Source organism: Armigeres subalbatus, chromosome 2 (genome assembly GCF_024139115.2).
Source record: "Armigeres subalbatus isolate Guangzhou_Male chromosome 2, GZ_Asu_2, whole genome shotgun sequence".
Taxonomy (NCBI): domain Eukaryota; kingdom Metazoa; phylum Arthropoda; class Insecta; order Diptera; family Culicidae; genus Armigeres; species Armigeres subalbatus.
Genome location: NC_085140.1, coordinates 430409867 through 430433303, shown reverse-complemented (window position 1 = coordinate 430433303; position 23437 = coordinate 430409867). Strand labels below are relative to the sequence as shown.

General features: G+C 37.7%; 1 protein-coding gene and 1 non-coding gene across 2 annotated transcripts in view; one reads left to right on the top strand and one right to left on the bottom strand.

The window, feature by feature from the left end:
* Positions 1-23437, top strand: part of LOC134213562 (neuronal acetylcholine receptor subunit alpha-7-like) — a 396467-nt gene that overhangs the window by 229209 nt on the left and 143821 nt on the right. Inside the window, exon 4 of the mRNA XM_062692714.1 lies at positions 5975-6019. Within this exon, the coding sequence (XP_062548698.1) occupies positions 5975-6019 (45 nt within the window). The remainder of the gene's footprint in view (positions 1-5974; positions 6020-23437) is intronic.
* Trnav-aac (transfer RNA valine (anticodon AAC)) lies at positions 5007-5079 on the bottom strand. Its single transcript has one exon. It is a non-coding gene; the product is annotated as a tRNA-Val (tRNA).

The following is a 23437-nucleotide window of genomic DNA, read 5'->3' as shown; positions in this document are numbered from 1 at the left end:
GAGTTGGATTTCTTTGACTCAACTGGGTCCGACGGCGATTCCGGCCATCGATCAACTCATTCCAGAGTTGGATTTCTTCGACTCAACTTGGTCCGACAGCGATTCCGGCCATCGACCTCCTCCACAGTTGGATTTTTTTTTCGACCCAATTAGGTCCGATAGCGATTCCTGCCATCGACCAACTCATTCCGGAGTTGGATTTCTTTGACTCAACTATGTCCGACGGCGATTCCGGCCATCGACCAACTCATTCAGGAGTTGGATTTGTTCGACCCAACTAGGTCCGATGACGATTCCTGCCATCGACCAACTCATTCCAGAGTTGGATTTGTTCGATCCAACTAGGTCCGATGACGATTCTGGCCATCGACCAACTCACTCCAGAGTTGGACTTCTTTGACTCAACTCGGTCCGACGTTGGATTTGTTCGATTTGTTGGCGTTGGATTTGTTCGATCCAACTAGGTCCGATGACGATTCCGGCCATCGACCAACTCACTCCACAGTTGGATTTTTTTCGACCCAACTAGGTCCGACGGCGATTCCGGCCATCGACCAACTCTCTCCACAGTTGGATGTTTTTTCCGACCCAACCAGGTCCGATAGGGATTCCGGCCATCGACCAACTTACTCCACAGTTGCATTTTCTTCCGACCCAACTAGGTCCGATAGCGATACCGGCCATCGACCTACTCACTCCAGAGTTGGATTTCTTCGACTCAACTCGGTCCGACGGCGATTCCGTCCATCGACCAACTCATTCCAGAGTTGGATTTTTTCCGACCCAAATAGGTCCGATAGCGATTCCGGCTATCGACCAACTCACTCCAGAGTTGGATTTTCTCGACCCAACTAAGTCCAAATGAACTGTTCGGCCAAATGACCTAGTCGGTCAAATTCGGTCAATTCGCTTTATGCAGTAATGTAGAACACATGCAAATTACACAATGAGTCGAATCCTATTCGATTTTTTGATAAATCAGTCTGGCAGGCTTCAACTCGCGCTTTATTTGAATCGTCCACGAGATTTGAGACTTTTAGTTTTTCTCAACACTGCTCTGAAGGAAGCATAGGGAGAATCCAACGAAAGCGGTTGTATTACATTCCCCAGAAAGCCATTCGTCAGAATGTCAGAATCTCCTATTTGCCATGCACGCGTTTGCCCATTATGCGCAATAATTCATAAAGCATGAACTTTTGGCAGAAATGTGAACAGCGTCAAAAGGGAGGGTCATTTAGCATAAAGGACATTTTTCATAATTTTGCTTTGTTATTATTTTTTAGTTGTTTTCTAGTGAGGAATATAACACCGCACCGGTCGATAATACAATTAAAAAGAAGTAATTCTCTCGAAGAAAGCATACATAAGCCGCTTGCCCGAATTGAGGCAATGGCGGATGTGATCCTGCATGCGCTTGCCCGGACTAACGCAATGGTGGATGTAATTACTTCTTTAAAAGTAAGCGGTTGCCCTGATTCAGGCAATGGTGGATGTGATCCTTTCTTTTAAACTAGGATTAAAGCAATGGTGAAAAAGTAAAGTAAGCGTTTTCCTGGATTAATGTATTGGAAGATGTGATTCCTTCTTTGAAAGTAGGCGCTTGCCCGAATTAAAGCAATGGTGGATACGATCCATTCTTGGAAAAAAATAGGCGTTTGCCAGGATTAAATCAATGGTGGATATGATGCCTTCTACAATAGAAGGCACATGCCCGGTTTAAGGCCATGGTAGATGTAATTCCTTCTTTAAAAGTAGGCGGTTGCTCGGATTAAGGCAATGGTAGATGTCATCCATTCTTTAAAAATAGGCGTTTGCCACAAATGAAGCAATGGTGGATGTGATCCCTTCTTTAAAAGTAGGCGTTTGCCGCGATTAAGGCAATGGTGGATGTAATTCTTTCTTTAAAAGTAGGATCCGTTCTTTGAAAATAGGCGTTTGCCAAAAATGAAGCAATGGTGGATGTGATCCATTTTTTTAAATAACGCGCTTCACACTGGTTCAAAAGTTCCCAAAACGTGCGTGTTTTAGTTTTCGACCTGAAAACCACGTTTTATATAGCAATTGCGGATATGATTCCCTTTTTAGAAGTAGTCATTTTGCCTGGATTTGTAGATACGGTAATATCCCGATTTTATCACCCCTTGTTGAATTTTGGGGTGATAAAATAAGAAATGTGACCAAATCGAAAAATTTTTTTTTTTCAATTTGGTAATCAAGGTAAAATGCGTGATTGGCACCCGTTATATCTTGTCGAAAAGGCTTAGAAATCCTTAATAGGTACTCAGAAATGATTTATAATAAACTACAAGTGGTGAAAGTTGTTTCATGTAAATCATTGTTGTTTGCGGTATTATTAAAGTAAAAAGAAAGACTAAAATTTTCATTTGGGGTGACAAAATCGGGACGTGATAGAATCGGGTCGAAAACGTGATAAAATCGAGGGTAGACAAAATCGGGGGTTGACAAAATCGGTGAGTGACAAAATCGGGTCGACACTGTATAACTTCTTCAATGAAAGCAAATAGCTGTCTAGTAGTATGACTTAAAGTGATATTATCCAATTGTAGATATGATTCAATTTTTTAAATAAAGTCTGCGTCTGGAATAAGGCGAAGGATCGTAAACAGTTTGTTTGCTATAAGGCTAATATGTATATATTTTTCGATAAATAGTATCCGTCTTTTTGAAAATTGTCTAATATGTTAAATAATCCCTCTTATGAAAATTAATTATACCGGAAATCCCTTCATTGGTAAATAATAATTACCTTCTTTACATAATATTTTTCTTTAGCCACCAAGAATAATCGAAGTTTTCATTTCTGGGGAATGGTACATTTTGGCAAATGGGTTTCTGGCAAAAATCATTCTGTCAAATTGATTCTGGCAAATGTCATACAATCAACGAAAGCATATCTGACAGAATGAATTAAAGAACCGATAGAAATTTTTTTGAATAAAAGAATTCATGGAGAAATTTCTTTAGCCCGGTTTTCCAAGTGAAATTGGAGCTCAAGGCAAATGTATTTTTGAAGGAAGTCCTCAAAACTCATAAAATAAACAAATACCATTTGGTTAAAATGCGAAAAGTTTCAATGCGAATTTCCAGTAGTTTCGAAGGTAGGTAAGCACCTAAAGGAACAGCACATGTAAAATTCTATTTCATGCAGATTGCGCCAAAAATACTAGAATTGCGATCGAAAGAGAAATATTAGATTAGAATGAAGGAACGTATTTCAAAAATTCGTCATCCAAAAGTGTTCTTTACCCGAGCAAAGTTTGAAATCAAATTGAAATCAAAATTTGCTGTCATGATGTCAATTATTTGATTACTTCAGTTAATCTCGTTTTGTATGGATTAACGGTTAACACAGCAGGAATGAGAGCATATTTTTACACTGTGAAATCATACTGAAAACACATTTTGCTATCAATGAAATCAACATGATTACTAAATTTGATATCATAAGATTTTTAATTTGATAACAAAATGAGTATTCAATTAGATTGTGTTTATAAGCATTCATAACAACAACAGCATATTTTGTTTGCAGATTGCTTTTAATCTTCGTAAAACACATATTAGATAATCGACAGCATAATTTGATGTAAAGCTGCTATCATTATGATAACTGAAGAATGCATATTGAAAACATGTTGCGATATCAATTTGTATTAACTAACAATTGACATCAAATTTTGTTTTCAATATAATCTCAACAGCAGAGCTTAATATCAATTTGCTCTCATTTTGTTAACCGACTTTGCTCGGGTACGGAGCCACTAATGAGTTAATATCCATTCTACTATTTTCAATATTGTTTAGGTTTCTGTGTTAATCTCACTCGCCGCTTTCTCGAATTTTGCACTGTTAAATGATTTGAGAGGTTCATTTATAGGAATATTGTTAGAAATGTTTAGACGTTGATGAAAACACTTTGTTGTTGTTGATGAATCTAAAACTAGCATAACATCCTGCTAGGGAAGGTTGATCAAAATCAGACAATATAAAGTAAATATTATGTGGAAAAAAAATCTAGATCTGAACTACTTTTAACTTTTAACTTCAACTTTTTATTTTAACCTTTAACTTGACGGATTGCGAAATTGTGGGAAAAAATAAACTGTGTTAATCAGCGCAGTAGCGTACGGTTGGTCGGGTTGGCCCCAGCCAAGGGCGTCAGCCTTTAGGAGGGCGCCGAAACCATGAAAAACGCTATGAGAATTAGACAAATTTCATTTTCTAATGGTTCAAATTGATGACAAACCTATCACAAGGTCCTTATGCAATAAGTTACGTCTAGGACCACCTCCATCACTACATACATGATCAAGGAATGTAAAATAACAACATTGCCAATGACAACAACATTGTCCTCTCTTGTAAATGTTGAGACAAACCCAACTCGCAATAAGCGTTTGTCGCAAACTGCAACAGAATAGGACAATGATCGCCTGCCGCGCATTTTGAGAAGCAGTCGGCTTTTGATGGTGGTTTTGGTTAAATAAGTATCAGTTATCAATGTTTAGACATAAACTTATCCATCTGCTGACATGATATGTGTTTTACCTCTAGAATATACAAGTTATCGCAGTTTGAAAAGATCACAACAATTACCTCTCCATGTTTGTTGCAAATAAAATGGAACACAACAATGTCTTTATCCTCTGCAGATGAGGACAAAGAGTTATCGCTATTCTCCTTTGTTGCTTATTTTTTGCCTTTTTCAGTGACAATTACATTCCTTGTACATGATCATTACATACATGATTCTAGTGCATGCCAGGGCTAAAATAATAATAGCTGCTGCAGCAGCCTGAACATGATAAAGATTCCCCCCCAAACATACACGACGCGATTCTATGCGTTGGTATGAAAGCGTAAATGGAACATTGCCTGCAACCCAACGATAGAACCGTGGTGACTAGTTTCGCCGTCGCGGCGGTGGAATCCCACAGGCATAGGGGAGCCTTAATGATTTTTTTTTGAAATTCAAACAAAATATCTGTTTCCGCCCGGGATCGAACCGGGGGCCTTCCGCGTGTTAGGCGGATGTGATAACCACTACACCACGGAAACTGCTTGTTGCTGCCTCGCTCATATAAATGTATACAATCTTATCTCTACTGTCTGCTAAAAATAGACAACATATGGCGAAAGACGTATATAAAAAATAATGTGAATAAAAAAAAGTCTCGTCGCCAAATTGTGTACCAGCAACAGCCATAACAACAAGATCCCATTGATAAGGGTCACTAAAAACGCAACGCGGCAACGTAGAACACAGCACTTGCTTGGCGAGGTGCCACCGTTTCTGTTAATTCTGTTGAGTGTTGACTATGAGCAACGCGTTCACAATATCCATTCGAGAGCTTGCCATCGCCGCCTGATGTTCTATAGGTAGGTATAGGAAACAAGTGAGAAGTAGCGATAGCAATAATGCGAGGTCCACCGCACTCGCTGGTTTCTACAGGCACCGAAGTACGTGGACGAACAGTATAGATGGTCGACCAACAACAGAAGCAACAAACAACATGTCGGATTTAGAAGCTATGTCGCGTGAAGTGAATTGATGCGTTGATATTGTTGTTCTTGGTGGTTTTGTGGGAGAAATAGTCTGAAGCGCTCAACCAGGGCGAAATGATCCTTTCTATGCAGTTTTTGTTAATAATTAGTTTTCAAAGATAATAACTCAGCCTCAGTTAACGGTGTAATGTTTGGTATTTATTATTCCATAGTTATATTCAACCAATTGATATGTATTTCGCAACGCATAGAACGATGTATAGATAAGGTTGTACTGTGAGCTGTGACTGTCACAATTTATGAGTCGTAGTTGTGGCTAAGATGTTTGTTATTCTAAACGAAAGTACCGCGCTGCGTACATGACCACTCTCTCCCACTTTTAGTTTGTGCCAACACGTTTCACCCAATTTCTAATCGACGCTCCTTTTTTTCTCGTTTTTGATTGCAGGACGAAAAGAATCAACTGCTCGTGACAAACATATGGCTGAAGCTAGTAAGTATAAACGTTCCGGGACAGCAACAACTGAACCGTCCACCATAGCTGCAGCCGACCGCGCTCAGCGTTGTGGCTCCTCGGGGATTGGTTCTTCCGGGGTTCATGCAAGACCGATGCATCACCGTGTGCCAACCGATGATGACTTGGGAGTGCAACCGTTTTGGCTCAAGTCACCACCGCCACCGGTGCTGTATCATCATCGTTAGCTTTGCAGTTGACATCGTCGCGTGCACTTTTCCAGTCCGGAAGAGAAGGACGAGCGACGTCGGGATGCCATATTTCGATACAACAACGGTCGACGGAAAAACGTTCACGATTGGGCGGTTACGTATTACATCATCCCACAGTGCTATGTGTGTGGGAACTTCGTAATGGATGCTGTCCGTTTGCTTCGAGAAGGGTTTCAAGGGGTTGGGATGGGAGAATGGGCCACTCCACTACTACTGCTGTCTGCTACTGTCTTTACGAAGGAGCCGACGAACTGGAGTTTGGGAAGTGGGTCACACCAGATGGGCTTTGATGATTTATGGATTTTGAACTTGGAAATTGAATTTGTTTCTTGGTAAACGTTGTGAAATGTTTTTGGATCCCTATGAAATGGTAGCATTGAAATGGGAAACTTTATTTTAGAAAGTTTACAAGAGCTTCATGCTTGTTGCAGTTATTTGAATTCCCAAATATGCAAATTTCTAGAAACTTTGCACTTTTGATTCTTTTTGTTGATTCAAAATATAGAAAATGTTTTAGGCTTTACTCAGAATACTAATTTGAATTGTGCGGATGAAAAGTCAAATGTTGGGCTGATAGCAGAACCGTACACCCAGGTCAATTTTCATACACCAAATATGCTCTAAAATATTGTAATTGATGGACTTTGACATTTTTTTGCAACTATACTATTGATGCGCTTTCGTTAGAAAAGAGACGAGGGGATTTGCTATGTACATATTTTTTCTTTTGCTTGGTACATATTTTTTAGTGCTTGTTGAAGCGTTGTGTTGCAGAATGCCAATTAAAGTGTGCTTGTATGAGAATTGTTTTGTGTACGTTTATTCGTTCGTTAACTTAATTCAACAGATCAGAATTGTATTTTTTCTCTTACTATGCATCGTAGAAATGCAAATTAGTGTTATCTATGCTTCAGTTCGAAAATCGACGACGACGTTTGTTTAACTCGGTGGATACGGCCTTTCCAACGTCAAGCAAAGAGCAATTTTATCAGCGTGTTGATTTTTTTGCGTTTGCTTCCACTAAACATTTATCTAGATTTTTCTGAGATTTAAAAAAAATATTTATCAAAGAGTCTGCTAAGATTCGCCAGGAAAATTAAACTCAACTTCCTTCGAGAATTTTTTTGAATTTTTGAGAAAAATCTCTTGAAACTTTGTCGTACAAGTATTTTGAATTCACTTAAGACGTTCTTCAGAATTTCCTCGAAAAATTCTTGAAAATCTGCATAACAAATTATTTTCAATTTTCTAGTCAAATTATTCTGATATTCAAATGTTCAAAATTCATATGATTTTCTACGGGACTTATTTTTGAGATTCAGAAAAAGATTTTAATGAATTTCCACAAGAAATTCTTGTGATTTTCACAAAATTTTCACGGTAAAATTGTTGTGAATTGCCATAATAAATTCTATTGAATTTTTAAGACGAATGCTATTTTTATTCCTGAGGAAAATTGCTCTGTTCAACACCTATGTAAATTTCAACGTAAAACTATTCTTTATTTCCATGAATGAATCTTTTAAGCTTACAAGAGGATTTTTTTTAAATTTTCGGTCGCAGCAAGCCATGCGCGTGGATGGTTGCTTTGAATTTGCTTTCACGTTTTTGTTCGTTCCCTCAACAAATAGATACCACTGATGTTTATATTTTGCATATGCACTAGACATTTTTTCTTAAGTGTTCTGAAGTTTGAAATGTACGCGTTTGGTGACCTTTAATAAAGTGTATTTCTTAATTGAGTGCGTGAAGTCGTTTGTTCTTCAGTTATATAAGAAGATTTGACACAACCCGTCTCGCAACTCTATATAATATACTCTAATCTGGACCCAATCGGCTGAATTATTTTTTTTACCAAACAATATGTTCGGTATAATCATCTGTCACACGACCTGTCTGATCGAATATTCTTCTTTGTCATATCATTTGTTCATCCCAACAATATTTTCGGCATATTCCTTTGAGAAATGACATTTATCGGAGCTACTTCTAACGGCGTTGTTTTAGATTTTTTTCCGATGTTTGGACTCTGTTTCGAGTCTTCTTCAAGGGAGACAGTAAACGGGGGTATTTATTTTTGGAAAGTATATCATTATGTTTTGGACTTACATTCTGCATGTGGTATAAAGGTACATAATCTATTGGTGTCAATTCTTAATTTGTACATCAGGAGTGAACAGAGTGGAGACTGGAGAGTGTTATCAAGGATGTGTGTCATTTTGGTCAAACTATGAAACTTACATATTGAACTAAGGGAAGCAAGCGATTTTTGTGAAAGTTAATTTCACTTAGTCACTGGATTCTCACTAAACTTCTATCCAGGGATTGAGCAAATAGGATACGTCTCCTGTAACTGTTCCGTTTCAGATCATCCAAGAATTCACTGCAGTTTAGGCTTTGAGATCTACACGTGTAAAGAAAGGGTTGTTATTTCTTTTTAAAAATGGTGCATGCCCTTTCTAGTCCATAGAATCAAATTAGATAATCCTTCGATTAATTATCCGTTTCAGGTCATCCAAGAACTTCCTGGAGTATAGGCCTTAAGGTCAGCTTGCATAACCAAAGGACTGTTGTTTTTATAGAAAAAAAATGTCAGAAAATGTCACTTTTTTAGGCACTTACCTTTAGTTATGCTTGCAACGAGTTACATTCGACGCAGAATGGCTAGATCGGACAATGTTTTTTTCCGTTTTTTTTAATGATCCAGTCCTTTCTAATCCGTAGAATCAAACTGGAGTAACTGTTTCGTTTCAGATCATCCAGAAATTCCCTGGAATCTACACGCCACAGGGCTGTTATCTCTTTTTAAAAACTGTTCATGCCCTTTCTAATCCATGGAATCAAATTGGATACGCCTTTAATAACAAGTCCATTTTAGGTCATTCAAGAACTCCCTGGAGTATAGGCCTTAAGGTCTACAAACATTACCAAAGGGGCTGATATTTTTTATTTAAAATGGTTCCTGACCTTTTGATCCATAAAAGTGTAGAGGATACGCCATCAACAACTGTTTCATTTTAGATGATCTGAGAATTACCTGGATTTGGCCTGAGGTTTAACACGCGTAAACAAAGGCCATTTCTCGCTTAACTTTTCAAAAGGGCACAAGCAATTTTTTTAATGATTTAATTTGAATATTGCAATCATCAGACCAATATGAAAGCTTTTGATTGCAGTATTCATATCAATGCATGAAAAAAATGTTACTTAGGTCCTTTTTAAAAGATAAACGAGATTTGTCTCTTTGAAAAATGGTTCATGCCAAGGTTTATGGCCTATGACTTGATCTATAGAGCCAAATTGGATAACCCTTCAACAAATGTGCCATCCCAAGTCATCTAATTATTCCCTGGATCACATGACCCAAGATCTACATGCATAGCCAAAGGTTTCCAATAACTTCAAAAACAAGATTGATGCCATTGGTTATTGCCCTAATGGTTATTGAATCTTTCCGAAAATAGATCATGTGATCCGTCATAGAACCATATTGGATAAGGATTAAACACCTATTTGATTCATATGATCACTAAAAGCATATTTTGTTTCTAAAAGAAGCAAATAGATTTTTATTTACGCGTATTGACCTTAACCGATTTAATACGGATGGGTCATATATGACCCAAGACGAAAATCAGCTGTCAAAAATCAGTTTTAAGAGATAGAGTCTTGCTTTCTGCAGCAAAAATGTTTATAATTAACTGTTCCATTCAGGAAAAATATTGCTCAGGTCAGGTTACGGGCACTAGGATGATCTAGAGCATCCAACTATCCTTTTTTTTTTTGCTTTAAAGAAAGCTGTTTTTTTTGTTTTGTTTTGTAATAACAATTTAAAAACTAGAGTACATACTTGGAGTACATGAATATGATTACATACTATATGATTACATACTATCACATACTTGAGCCTTTTCAACAAATGTTTAAATTATTGCCAAATTCTTTTACAAAAACGTTCCGATTATTCCATCGTATCTCTCGAAGTTGTTTTTTAAAAACAAAAATACTGGGATCTGCACTAGCTAAATTGTATGAAATTAGTCGAACTGTCAACCACAATGCAGCTTTCTGTTTTTGTGACCTCAAACATATTTTTCGTACTGCCTTCCGTCTTTTTATTTCATCCTTTCAGAAATCAAGAAATCTATTAACTCTATTACCAGACAACTATTGGTTTTCTATCTCAGAAGACAGCATAAATCAAAAAATAACTGGAGTTGAAGAAGGGAACTCACTCTTCCAGGACATTAAGACGTATTAGAACTTGGTGAGAGAATTCCATTGTATATCTTTATCAATTTATATTGAAACTATATGATTATAAACCATAAAAAAAAACATCAGGGCACCCGATTGAAGCGATATGGATAGGAAGAGTGGAATCGCCAACTTCCTATTGTTAACATCTCGTGGATAAAGGGCGGGCTCTTCTCCCCATCTATTGGGTCAATCTGGGAAACGAGGGCTTAATATTGTATTATTGATTGTACGAACTTTCTTCTGGAAGGAGATTCTCTACTCATCCCGTGGATTTTGCATAAGTGCCTCTGCTTATGGAACCACCCTACCCATTTTTGGCCCTTCATACAGGAGTTTGATGAAATGCATTCAATAATATAAATAGGATCAAATCGTTTGTCAGATATGACCAGTGCTATCGGCAGGTGCCTTGCTACAATAGATGGTAGTATCATCATCATCATCATCAAACATATTTTTCGTACAATATCTTCTAAATCATTTACATGAATACGCATTCGCGTTCTAATGATCTGACTGCACCACTCCCACAACCTTTTACCATTTGGACAAATTTTGAGTCTATCTAAAATATTGTTAATTAATCCAGTTTTTTTTGCATACCGGTGAGGTATTTCGAACGTTGTAGGCTGAAAGTTTCTCTTGTGTAGCAATCAAATTGTTCATGAAACAAACCATTTTGGAAGAAAGAAAGAAAGAAAATGGTGATTAATATATTTGCCTATAGTGTTAACCAATCAATTTCAATATTTTCTTCAATTTTCGAAACACATTTAAGTCCACAAAATGACTACACAAAAATTTTGTGGAATTTAACCGCAACCGTTCATTCTCTACTTTTTTGTCAGTTTTTGCGGTATTCTGAACTCCAGTAAAAAATTCTCTTCAATAAATTCTTTATTAATATTTTCATTATAAAGCAAATTTTTGTTAAAAAGAGATTTCATTTTGTTTTCTGGGTCGATTAGGCGTAAGCTTCCTTTAAGATAATCTAAATATAATTGGTTTCGTTCTACCCTGAAAATCAAAACATTCCAAATGAACTGTCCACAAAACTTTTTAATTTCCGCAATGTGCCTAGTGAATGGTGGAAATACTTGGGCAACGTACAAAACCTTGGATAATATGAAGGTATTCAATATTTGACATCTCTCATGAAGATTTATATTTCTAATACTATGTTTTTGCATCATCCCCTTGATATGAGCAATCGATGCATCATAATTTGCAACAACTTTTAAATACCAACTTTTATAGAATCTGACTCCTAACATTTTTATTTTGCAAACTTCCTTTATCTTCTGTGGTCCTAATATAGCTTTATTAAAGCGTACATACGAAGATTTTTCAAAATTTATTCTAATTTTTGCATACTTTGAGTAGCACTCGAAAATAGTCAATAGCAAATAAAACTCTTGTTCTGATCGAACAATTATATTACAATCATCAGCGAAAACAATGACTGTTATGAATTTATCGTATACCCAAAAACCTTGCAAACAGTTTGAAATATTCTTAACTAGGGGCTCTAAATACAACACGAATAATACCATGCTCAATGGACACCCTTGTCTTACAAATCTTGATATTTGGAAAGTATCTGTAAGAAAGCCGTTAACAATAGCTCTAGATGAAGCTACACTATACACATTTTTTAAGCAATTTATGAGTTTCTCGGAAAATCCAAATTTCTTCATTATTTTCCAAAGGTAATCGTGATCAACTCTGTCAAAGGCTTTATTTAAATCAATATTTACTAAACATCCCTTAAACCTCTTATTCTCGCATGACCTTGTCAAAATTCTTCGTAAGTCCTTTAAATTGTCAACGCATGACTTTTTCTTGACACACGCTGTTTGGCCGATTCCAACCACTTTATGAAGTTTATTCTGTATTCTTTCGGCTAAAACTTTGGTAAATAATTTGTAATCGCAATTCATCATAGATATTGGTCGATATTCATCCAGAGATAAACTGTTCGTTTTGTATTTCGGAATCATGGCTATAATTCCCTCTGAGAACCCTTTCGGTGGCAAAAAGGAACCAGACAGATATGCGTTAAAAACTTCTATAATATCATCCTTGATAACCTCAAATTTTTTTAAAATAAAATTCGTAGGTTATGCCATCGGGTCCTGGGGATTTTTTCCGCTTAACTGATTCCAAAACTCCTTTCAATTCGTCTAAGGTGATTGGCGAAACCAAATCCATTCGATCATTTTCGCACAAGCTAACTGTCAAGATATTCAAGGGGTTATTAGTCTCATCCTGGATTGTTTGTAATTCTTTTTTTATTTATAAAATAATTTGAGAAATATTGATAAGTTAGCTCCCTAAGTTTTGATGAGTCAGTCACTATAACATCATCATGTTTCAATTTAAAAACACTACCTCGTTCCTGGCGTTTTGCTTGTGCTGCAATTTGAAAAATGTTAATCATCTCCCCTTGAAGGAAGTTTTGAATTGTAAAAGTGTTCCCTAAATGATTCAGTCTTTCTGATTTTTTTTCAAGTATCCTAGATTTAATCATTCGTATATCAAAATATGTGTCTTCACCTCTATTCATTTTTTGCATATATTCTACCATTTTACTGTAAAAATACTGCTTTTCATTAGTTACTCTAGATATATTTTCCCAACTTCTTGCCTTGTAGAACTGCTTACATTTCACTTTAAAAACTTCATTCCACCATTTATTTTTATCATTGTTATACTCTTGTCGTAATTTCCAAGTTTCATAAGATCTTGGAAACTGCTCTGAAACCTCTTCATCTTTTAAAATTGTTGGATTAATTTTCCAATATCCTTTTCCTCTACTTATTACCATCCTTTGATCTACTTTTATTTTCATACTTATTCCACAGTGATCAGAAAAAGCAACTGGTTCTGTTTTGAATTCAAGAATATTGTCAACGAAATCATGCGGTACATAAAAACGATCCAAACGAGATGCAGAATTCAATCTATGAAAAGTGAACTGATTCCGTTTCAATTCCCAGGCGACGTCTTTCCATCGAAATGCTTCAATAACTTGACGAAGTCCAACACAATAGGTTTTCGAATCTCCTACGCAATCTGAACTATGATCAATACAGTTAAAATCTCCTCCTACAACGTTCACAGAAACATTTGCCTTTGCTAAATGCGGCGCCAGATCATTAAGAAACAGCTCGTCGCGTTCTTTTCGACGGTTCGATCCCGAAAAAGCATAAATATTCACAAAATTTATATTATCAATCACTATAGACGTAATACGTCCGTTCAAACCGAATAATGGCTGACTAGATTCAAATGAACTCCGTATCAAAACAGCTGTCCCAGATTCCCGCTCATTAACATTGACAAAGGGCAAATGAGATGGAATAAACGAAAAATTTGAGTAACAAACCTCTTGTAAAAAGACAATATCTAAATCGTTATTCAATATAAATTCTTTCAAGAGGCTCTTGTTTATCAAACTACTACTACTGTTCAAGTTTATACTCGCTAATTTTATAATATAGTTCATCTCGTAATCAAATCTAATACAATTCCGAAAATTAGCTTTTACGTTAATACACAACCGCCCATAACCATCTGTACCTTATACAATTAAAAACTGCATACAGCTCGCTCTTGACTAAACCCTTGTTATTTGACTATTTCCAAAAACTACCACCTCACTCGTTACATAGTTCCATTCCCGTACGTACATCTCCGCCAGTGGAGCTTGAATCTTCGTTAGCACTCACTTTCATTTGCTTTGATTTGCTACGTGTAAAACGATCCAGTTTCTCACTTAATGTACTTCCCTTCGTCCCTGTGAAAGCTTTTTGTTCATGATGAACCCTTTCCAATGGTGGCTCGTCCGAATCCGATGTTCCCTCGGTAGCTTTCTGTTGCTTCCTCCCTCTTTTGCCCGTGACCTTGATGAATTCATTCTCAGTCACTGCCGCACTATCATCGTTGCCTTCTGCTACTCGCGTTGACTCCACTTCAGGTTCATTGCCGACACTGGTAGATGTTTGACCGCCACTGTCACAGTCATTCTTACTCACCTGGACTATCCCTTCATCGCTAGGCTCACCTTCCGTCAGCCTCTGGTGAGCTGGGGTCGATCGTTGCGTTAGTATTTGACCTAGTATAGTCATACCTTGTGTATTTGTGTTATCTCCTTGTCCTTGATGTCGTTTCAGCCATTTGTCCCCGCTTTTCAGAATTCCGCTATAGGACGTCCCCTGGTGTTCGAGTAATCGATCATTTACGGTCTTTCTCTCCGGACACTCCGCTTTTAAATGTTCTCTACTACCACAGTGGTCACTAAGTGGATAATGCCCTCATAGAAAACTCTCGCTCTTACGTTCCTGATAAACACCGTTGCCGGTACCTCTTTCCCTTCCTTTAATTCCAGGTATACTCCGCGAACAGACGTCCAAATCGGGAATCCCGTTTCTTCTCCATACTTCTCCCTAATCATACGAACGACCTTTCCAAATCTTTGCATAGCTACTGAAATCTCCCGATCATCAATCTCTGGGGGTAGATTGAACAGTCGCACGTACCGCACGATGGCATTCGCCGAGGTTAGCTTTACCTCCGTATGTTCATACTTGTTGTACTCGAACAACAACGTCCCCGGCAAATCACACAAAACATTTTTCATATCTTCTTCCTTCTTAAACTTAATAATTACCGACATTTCGCTTTTGTCCTTGTACATTGATAGTAATTTGTCACTTTTCAGATTCATCTTCGATTTCATGAACCTAAATATCTCACTATCCGTTGGTTCTGGAACACCACGCTCGAAACTGATACGCAGTGAATTAGCCCGTAGTTCTGTTTCCGCCATTTCAACGTAACTTGCCTCCTATTTCACAATATTACCACATGTGTCCTCAGCTTAGCTGACTCTGAGTATTGACGTCTATTTATTTCCTCGGACTAAATTACACGTCTATCTAGCACGGAATCCAAGCACGAACTGAGTCCTTGAGTTGTAATTATGATGTTCTAAGGAATCAACACCATACTTTAACATATTCTGTCGAGATAATTAAAAGTGAAATGCTTCATGACAAAATTTTACGCCTGTCCAGTGGTATAACAGATCCTTTTCATTATTTACGACACTCCAAGCTGTCCTTGAGCTCAGATCTTAATATTCAAATCAATCAATATGAAGATCTTTGATGTCCCCACTAGTTTTATGAGTTGGAATAGCTCCACAGCACGTCATTACAGCATTACAAATACAATACAGAATTCGTTGAACATCTACGACACTCCAAATTGCCTTTGAGCTCAGATATTCAAATCAATCAACATGAAGATCTTCAATGTCTCAACTATGTTTATTAGCTGGAATAGCTCCACGGGATTTCGTTACACCATTATAGACAGATGATAGAATTCGTTGAACATCTACGACACTCCAAACTGTCCATGAGTTCAATTCTTTTTATTCAAATCTATCAACAAGAAGATCTTCGATGGTATAGCATGAATTTACCGCCAAAAATCGTGTATGGCGAAGGATATCTAGGGAAGATCCATAAAGTACGTCAAGCAAAACATTTACCATTTTCAATACCTCTGTCCCCTTCTTCACACTTCTTGTAATGAACCTCTATTTTTTTTATTTGTCACGCTGCTCAGACTCCCCCGTCCCAGTAAGGACGCATTTTGTGAATGGTTACCAGTCTACTAAGTATTTTTTCCGATGAAGAAGATTATTATTTAGAAACTTAATCATTGATACATTGCATCCAAGAAGTTTACCCCTAGTGTGCTGCATGTTTTCAGCAGTGTACCAGAACTTAACGTGTCGATTCGAATCTTATTGTTTTGATGATTTCAGAACTAAAATGAAAGTTTTACTGAAGTGCCTTTTTTTGACAATCTTCCAGAATCACATCAAAGTGTGGTGAAAAGCGTTTGAAGTGAAATTATTCTCACGTAAATTACTTTACTCTTTGTTATAAATGTTAGTCTTAGTAACAACCATTTTTGTGCGATACTAAAACCAATTATATTGACGATTGAATGTATTGAGAGCTTTATTCGGTTCTAGGTACGCAATCTTCATTTATTGGTTGGACTATCATCTGGTGGTTTCAATGCTTATAGAAATGTTAAACATATCGTACAACGTACGTGATCATATTGAACCTCAAGCTCAAGACTCAATTGCAGTTCTGACTGAGGATACTGTAATATGTATAATAAGTTTGAAACAAGTAAGTATGAGAGTGCCAACGCCTTCGGGGTGCAACTTACTCTTATTCTGATCGATTATGGAGTAGCAATAATTCACATGTACATCCGGTCATCAAGATACGCCGTGGTTCCCGTAGACCAAGCGAAACGAAAGAACAAAAAAAAATTTGGATGCAATGCTTGTGATCATAACAACATGCTTTCTTTTTCGTACTTACGTAAGTACTGTGTAATGATGTCCATTAGAGCAATTCCAACTAACAAGCAAGCTTCAGAACCTATGAATAACTCTATTGGTCTTTTAGACCTCTAATATCTGAACTCATGTATGGTACCGTAGATATTCCGGGAATGTTATGGAATGTTTTGAAGTACCGTAGATATTTTGGGAATGTCATATACTGGGGTAATGATGTCTCCTTGGGTTTTTGCAACTAACACATAAGCTCAGTAGCCGTTGAATCAATCTGTTGGTCTTATAGACCCAGAAGATCTGAATTCAAGAATGGGTTGGAGTACCGTGAGTATTCAGGAAAAATTGTATTGTATATTTACTGGTGTAATGTTGTCCCGTGAGGCTTCACCAAGTAACACACAAGCTCGGAAACCTATTAATCACTCTGTTGGTACTGTAGACCTCCAATATCTGAACTCATAAATAATTTGGAGTACCGCAGGAACTGAGAATGTTATGATTTGTGCCTCCTGTTGTGATGATGTCCTGTTGAGTTGCTCCAACTATCACACAAGCTGTGGACCCTATGAATCACACTGTTTGTGTTGTAGACCTCCAATATCTGAACTCAAGAACGGTTTGGAGTACCGTAGCTATTCTGGGAATGTTGAATTTCTTATATACTGATGTAATTATGTACTGTGGAGCTTCTCCAACTAATACATAAGCTCGGGAACCTTTTGAATTACTCTGCTGATCTTGTACACCTTCAAGATCTGAACTCAAGAATGGTTTGGAGTACCTTAGATATTCTAAGAATGTTGATTTTTTTATATACTGATGTAATAATGTCCCATGGGACTTCACTAACTCACACAAGCTCGGAAACGTATGAATCACTCTGTTGCTCTTGAAGATCCCCAATATCTGAACTCAAGAACGATTTGGAGTACCGCAGGAACTCTGGTAATGTTGTGATTTGTATACACTGGTGTATTGATGTCCCAAGGGGTTGCTCCAACTAACACACAAGCTCAGGACCGTATGAATCACTCTATCGGTGTTGTAGACCTTCAATATCTGAACTCAAGAATGGTTTGGAGTATCATAGCTATTCTGGGAGTGTTGATTTTTTTAAATACTGATGTAATGATGTCCCACGGGGCTTCTACAACTAACACACAAGCTCAGGAACCTATCAATCACTCTGTTGGTCTTGTAGACCTCCAAGATCTGAACTCGAGAATTGTTTGGAGTACCGTAGATATTCTGGGAATGTTGTATTTTGTATATACTGGTGTGATAATGTCCCATGGGTCTTCTCCAACTAAAACACAAGCTCGGAAACCTATGAATTACTCTGTTGATCTTGTAGACCTTCAAGATATGAACTCAGGAATAGTTTGGAGTACCGTTGATATTCTGGTAACACTGGGATTTGATAAAAATCGTTTAATTATGTGTCAAGTATTATTTACAACTTCAAAATAGGTTTAAGGCCCCGTGAAACGCTTTGTTGTTTATGTAGATCATCAAGATATGAACTCAAGGAAGGTTTGGAAACCCTAGAAGATCTCGAAAAAAATATTTTACCCCATATTTCAACTTTTAATGGATAGCATCCGTTTTTGAAGCAGTTTGTCCAAAATTTATGTTGAAACAAGACGAATAAAAATCCGTATTGAATCGGTTAAGGCATGTACTCCAATTCTTGGAATTTTCGAATGCCCTGAAATGGAACATGCATTCAATTCGTATCCAATCTGGCTCAAATGATCATCAAGAGCATTGATTACGCGTATTGACCTCAAGGTCTGTACTCCAAATCTTGGAATTCTTGGATTACCTGGAATGGAACGCATGTTGACAGCATGTTCAATTGATGATGGTCCGCTGGGAGCATGTACCATATCAAAAAAGCCGATAGCTGTTAGTTCACGCGTGGTGGTCTGAAAGCCTGAACTCCAGGGAACTCTTGGAAGACCAACAACATATGAAATAACATTTAGGTCTTTGTATTGCTATGATTATGATTATGTATCGTATTTAAAATTGTCCAAAGATCAATGAATTAAGTGAAACGAAGTGTAACGAAGATGGTTTCTTTTCAAATGTTTTTTTTTCCATCAGTATCTTGAAATGGTTGAGGATTGGAGCTGATTTGCACGTAGCAGGTAGCTCGTTGAACTTTCTCCTGCAAACTCTGTGTTAAGACGACTTATCACAAAGTTTCCATTCTCCCTCGAATCCCGAGCTCTTCAAATCATCCTCAAGGACGTATTGCGATGTGTCGAGATTTCGTTGATAATTTTCCAATATTGCATTGGGAATTGGTAATCATAAGCGCTTCCATAGGAAGAATTGAGTCTTCTTCGGTAAAAAGTTTGCTATTTTGCTGAAAACTCCACAGGTTGAGCTCAACTTGCTTTTGGGACTGTTAACATGAGTTATCCATTTTAACGACGGAACCGGGTATTCTGTCACCCTCTGAAATTAACATCCAAAGACGTTTTCAGGGCGATTAAGATCATGTACTTTGATCCTTCGAGGTTCAGCGACAATAGGTTCGAGGTTAAGAACTCATTCAGTGAGGCGACGTCCTGTTTATCTGTCTTTGCAAATCTTCTATCGACTGAAGTATCATCTGTCTCCAGTAGCCTTGCGAGCTGAGGCGTAGGATTGCCAATCCAGAGATGGCGAGTTCGATTCTCGGTCCGGCCTAGGATGTTTTCGGGTTGGAAGCTTTTTCGACACCCTGGGCATAGTGTATCCATTGTACTTGCCACACAAGATACATACTCATCTAATGGCAGGCAAAGAAAAGCTTTCAATCAATATCTGAGGAAATGCAGGCCATGTTCCAGTTGGAATGTAGAGCCATTTAAGAAGAGAAGAGAATCATCCGTAAAAAGTCAAAGAGAAGAGAATCATCCGTAAAAAGTCAAAGTTATCCTTTCAAATACAGCTTTGAGATGTCATTGATGATAAGCATAAACAGTATCGACCCTATGTTGCTGTCTTGTGGAACCCTGTTCTAACTGAACCACAAAGGCTTTCAATATCCTGAATTCGAACAAGCTGATATCGGTTTGTAAGATTTTTAACTTCTTTAAATCCTTAAACTTCCAATTTCACAATCAACAACCTGCGATCTTTTGTGTCCAATTGTGGTACAATTTGACTCTTCTTGTTTAGGAATATAAATTTATGTTCGTTCGTTGATGAATTGATTCATTAGGACTGCAAATTCAATGTTCATACGGCTATTGATTTTCACCTAGCCGAGACGTGAAAACCGCTCCGCTTTAATCATCAGCCTGCCACGCGACCACCAGTAGATATCGACTCTTCCAAGAAAACGGAAGTGTCTAGAATAGCCATGAATGCATCGATTAGCTGAAATTGAACTTGCCAGACGAGATGATTGATGAAGGTAAATCAATTTACTTCAGATGTTTCAACGTCGAAAAGTCAGACCGCAAGTGCGTGGATTTGCGAAATACAAAGATTAAATTGACCGGAAACCGAACTTTAATTACGTCAAGCGTTTCGGAGCTGCTTGCTCCGGTAGCATTCAACAGCTTTTTTGGCAATCCTCCAGCCGGCCGCAGCAAGACATGACCAGACGATAAAAATTCGAACGAAATTTGGCGATTGCCAAGTTGGCTTGTCACGTTGTCGCGTCGTAGCTATTCCGAACATTCCTTACGTTCATTTAGAGCAGATCTGCACATCCGATTGAAATTGTTTTAAAGGTTAAAATATAAACATTCTCTGTCATGTTATTGTATTCTATCACAATATTGGGTAAATTGGTACCTACTAAATTGCACAAGTCTAAAGCAAAACAAAAAAATCAAACACTGTCAGGATGTTCTTCAAAAAAGAACTACAACAAAATACTTTAACAAAATCGAGGAGAAATCAATTTTCTACATTTGTAAAGTAGTAAAATAAACAAGCATTTTACCATAAGAAAGTTCCTTTCTTCCTTTTTATAATTTGTTGTACATATTTTAATTAAACTAATTACTTTCCTATGATCGAAAATTGAAAAACAAATCTCATCGGATTCAGAAATGTTCGAAAAAAAAATTGCATTTCCGTTATTATCCCTCTCTTATTGGTATATGCGATAAAAGAAGTCGATAGGAGGAGAAACATAATTTAAAAAAATATCCAAATCAGCACTTCTTGATAATTTGAAATGAGAAAAAAAAAGTACGACTCCATTTAGTTCTGAACTCGATGTTTATTTCCTGACTAAGTTAAATAAAATTTCACTTTATTAGAGTGCTATTATTTGGTTGCCACACCAAAAAGTATAAATCAAGCACATCCTCACCAACCACAGAGCTCAAACGAACACACAGACACTCGGTGCTAGCAATTTAAGTGTGAGCTCTGCTACTGCTCTTCCAGGGTGAGCTTCTTCGGACCCGATCCCTCACCCAACTGGGTGGCCCGATGACGGGGCTGCCCCCGTGTCAGCAGCCATCAGGCAGCAGCGCAGCGGCGGGTCGGTACGGGGTCGGTCGGGCCAAAAGCCATTCCGAGGGTGCAAATAAAAACGATAAAAATAAAGCAAATAAGATTATATCTGGTCGGATGAAACGAAATAAATTGCACATCATATTGTGGTTTCGCCATTCGCTTGCAGAAATTGAAGAACACTTCCTTTGAACCGTCGACGACGACGACGACGACCGGCAGTGGATTTTCCGTTTTATTTCCGTTTATTCGAGAGAAAGCGGGGAACAACGGGTTGGAACTATAAATACAGAAAATCGTTCACTCCCCATGTATCGTGTTGGCTTGTTGCGGTGGGCCAATTTGTTTCGTTCGAAATTGTGGCTTTTTGATTGATGTGGTTCCACATGGGGGCCCTGCACGGGACGTCAGTTTCAGGATGAGCTGAATTCGAAAACTGTGAAAATGAATTCAAGGCCAAACGACTGGAAATGTCGAATAAATTGGGCAAAGAAATTTAAAACCAGTAATTAGTTTTCTCATCATGTCTAAATGCTATTGAAAGGAAACAGGTACTTGGTGCTTCTCTACGCGACTTAAAATGTCGAAGCAAATTGTTCGGCTCATATTTTATTCATCAAAAGGCTCACCATCCCACCATGATGAAATCCATCGAAATGCAGACCGAGGGGAATAACATGACTATCTCATCTCCCATGGTTCACTTTCAGCACTTCATGCCGCAGATCCGTTTCCTACTGACGAAAACATCCCTGGCGGCTGCAGTTGGGCTGCCTGTCAGTGTGGATGCTTCTGTACGCCCACCTGATAGCATTTGGTGTGACGCTGACTTGTGCCGTGGTGTGTCTGGCAGTCGATTCCAATTCTAACTATTTCACCGTCGGATGCTCGAACAGCTTGCAATCCACGAGAAAACGATTGGAAAATTGACTATGAATTGGCAATACGTGTCAGCTCCGTGCACAATGGTGCTCAATCAGAGGAATTTGGTTGATTTAAAGCTTCGTAGTGTTGGAATTTGGAACTAGTTGGAAAATGCCTTTGTCAGGGATTAAAGAAGAAGCGATACATCCGGCTCCCGGCCGAAAGTTTGGGTACAACCTATAAAAAAACATGACAAAGTTTTTGACACATGTTTCTTTAGTCTCATGAGTGTGGGAAGACAACCGTGAATCTATGCACTTTTAATGACAATTCTTAGAATGTTTGGGAAAAATCTAGTGTTTTTTTTGTTTCTTTATTAAAGAGGCTTGCAGCCCAAGGCTGGCTCACCTCTGAATCTAGTTTTTTTTTTAAATCACTGAAATAGTGATGAACGCTTTGGCTATAAGTTTGGGTTCACCTAAAACAAGTATACCTCAACCTAAAACACCTAAAACACTATACCTCAACCGTTTTTAGTATGATTTGAGCTCCCCGAGAAGCATATAAAAGCCAATGAGTTTAACTTACTGTCCAGTAATTATATTAAATACTAGCAAACTCGACGAACTTTGTTTTGCCCACAATTTAATAATTTTCATTCGATTCTCCAGTGTAGGGGTCAAAATCAGCATAGAAACATTTACTGCCTTCACAAACCTCCACAAGTCAAATTTGGTTCCATTTGCTTAATTAGTTCTCGAGTTATGCAGGAATTTGTGTTTCATTTGTATGGGAGCCCCCCTTTCTAGAGTAAGGAGGGGTCTTAAACCGTCTTGAGAACCTTCCCCTGCATACACATTTTCACGACGATTGGGCTAGTAGTTTCCGAGTCTATAAGGGTCAGAAAGACAACAATTCATTTTTACATTATAGTGTTATTTTTCAACAATTTTATGAAAAAGTAACTATAATTTAGCTTTCAATCAAATTTTCTTGGAATATCCAGTACATCACTTGTGCAGGACCGCTTTTTTACGAGGAGTAATGCTTTATTCACTGACCCAGCACACGCGTAGTAGTTGCCAGTAGAAATAGCAGAAATTTGAATGAATTTCCGTTGGAATTTTCAATTATTTTCGTTGGAAAATGGAATGAATTTCCTTTGAAAATTTGAATGAATTCGGAATTTGAATCATG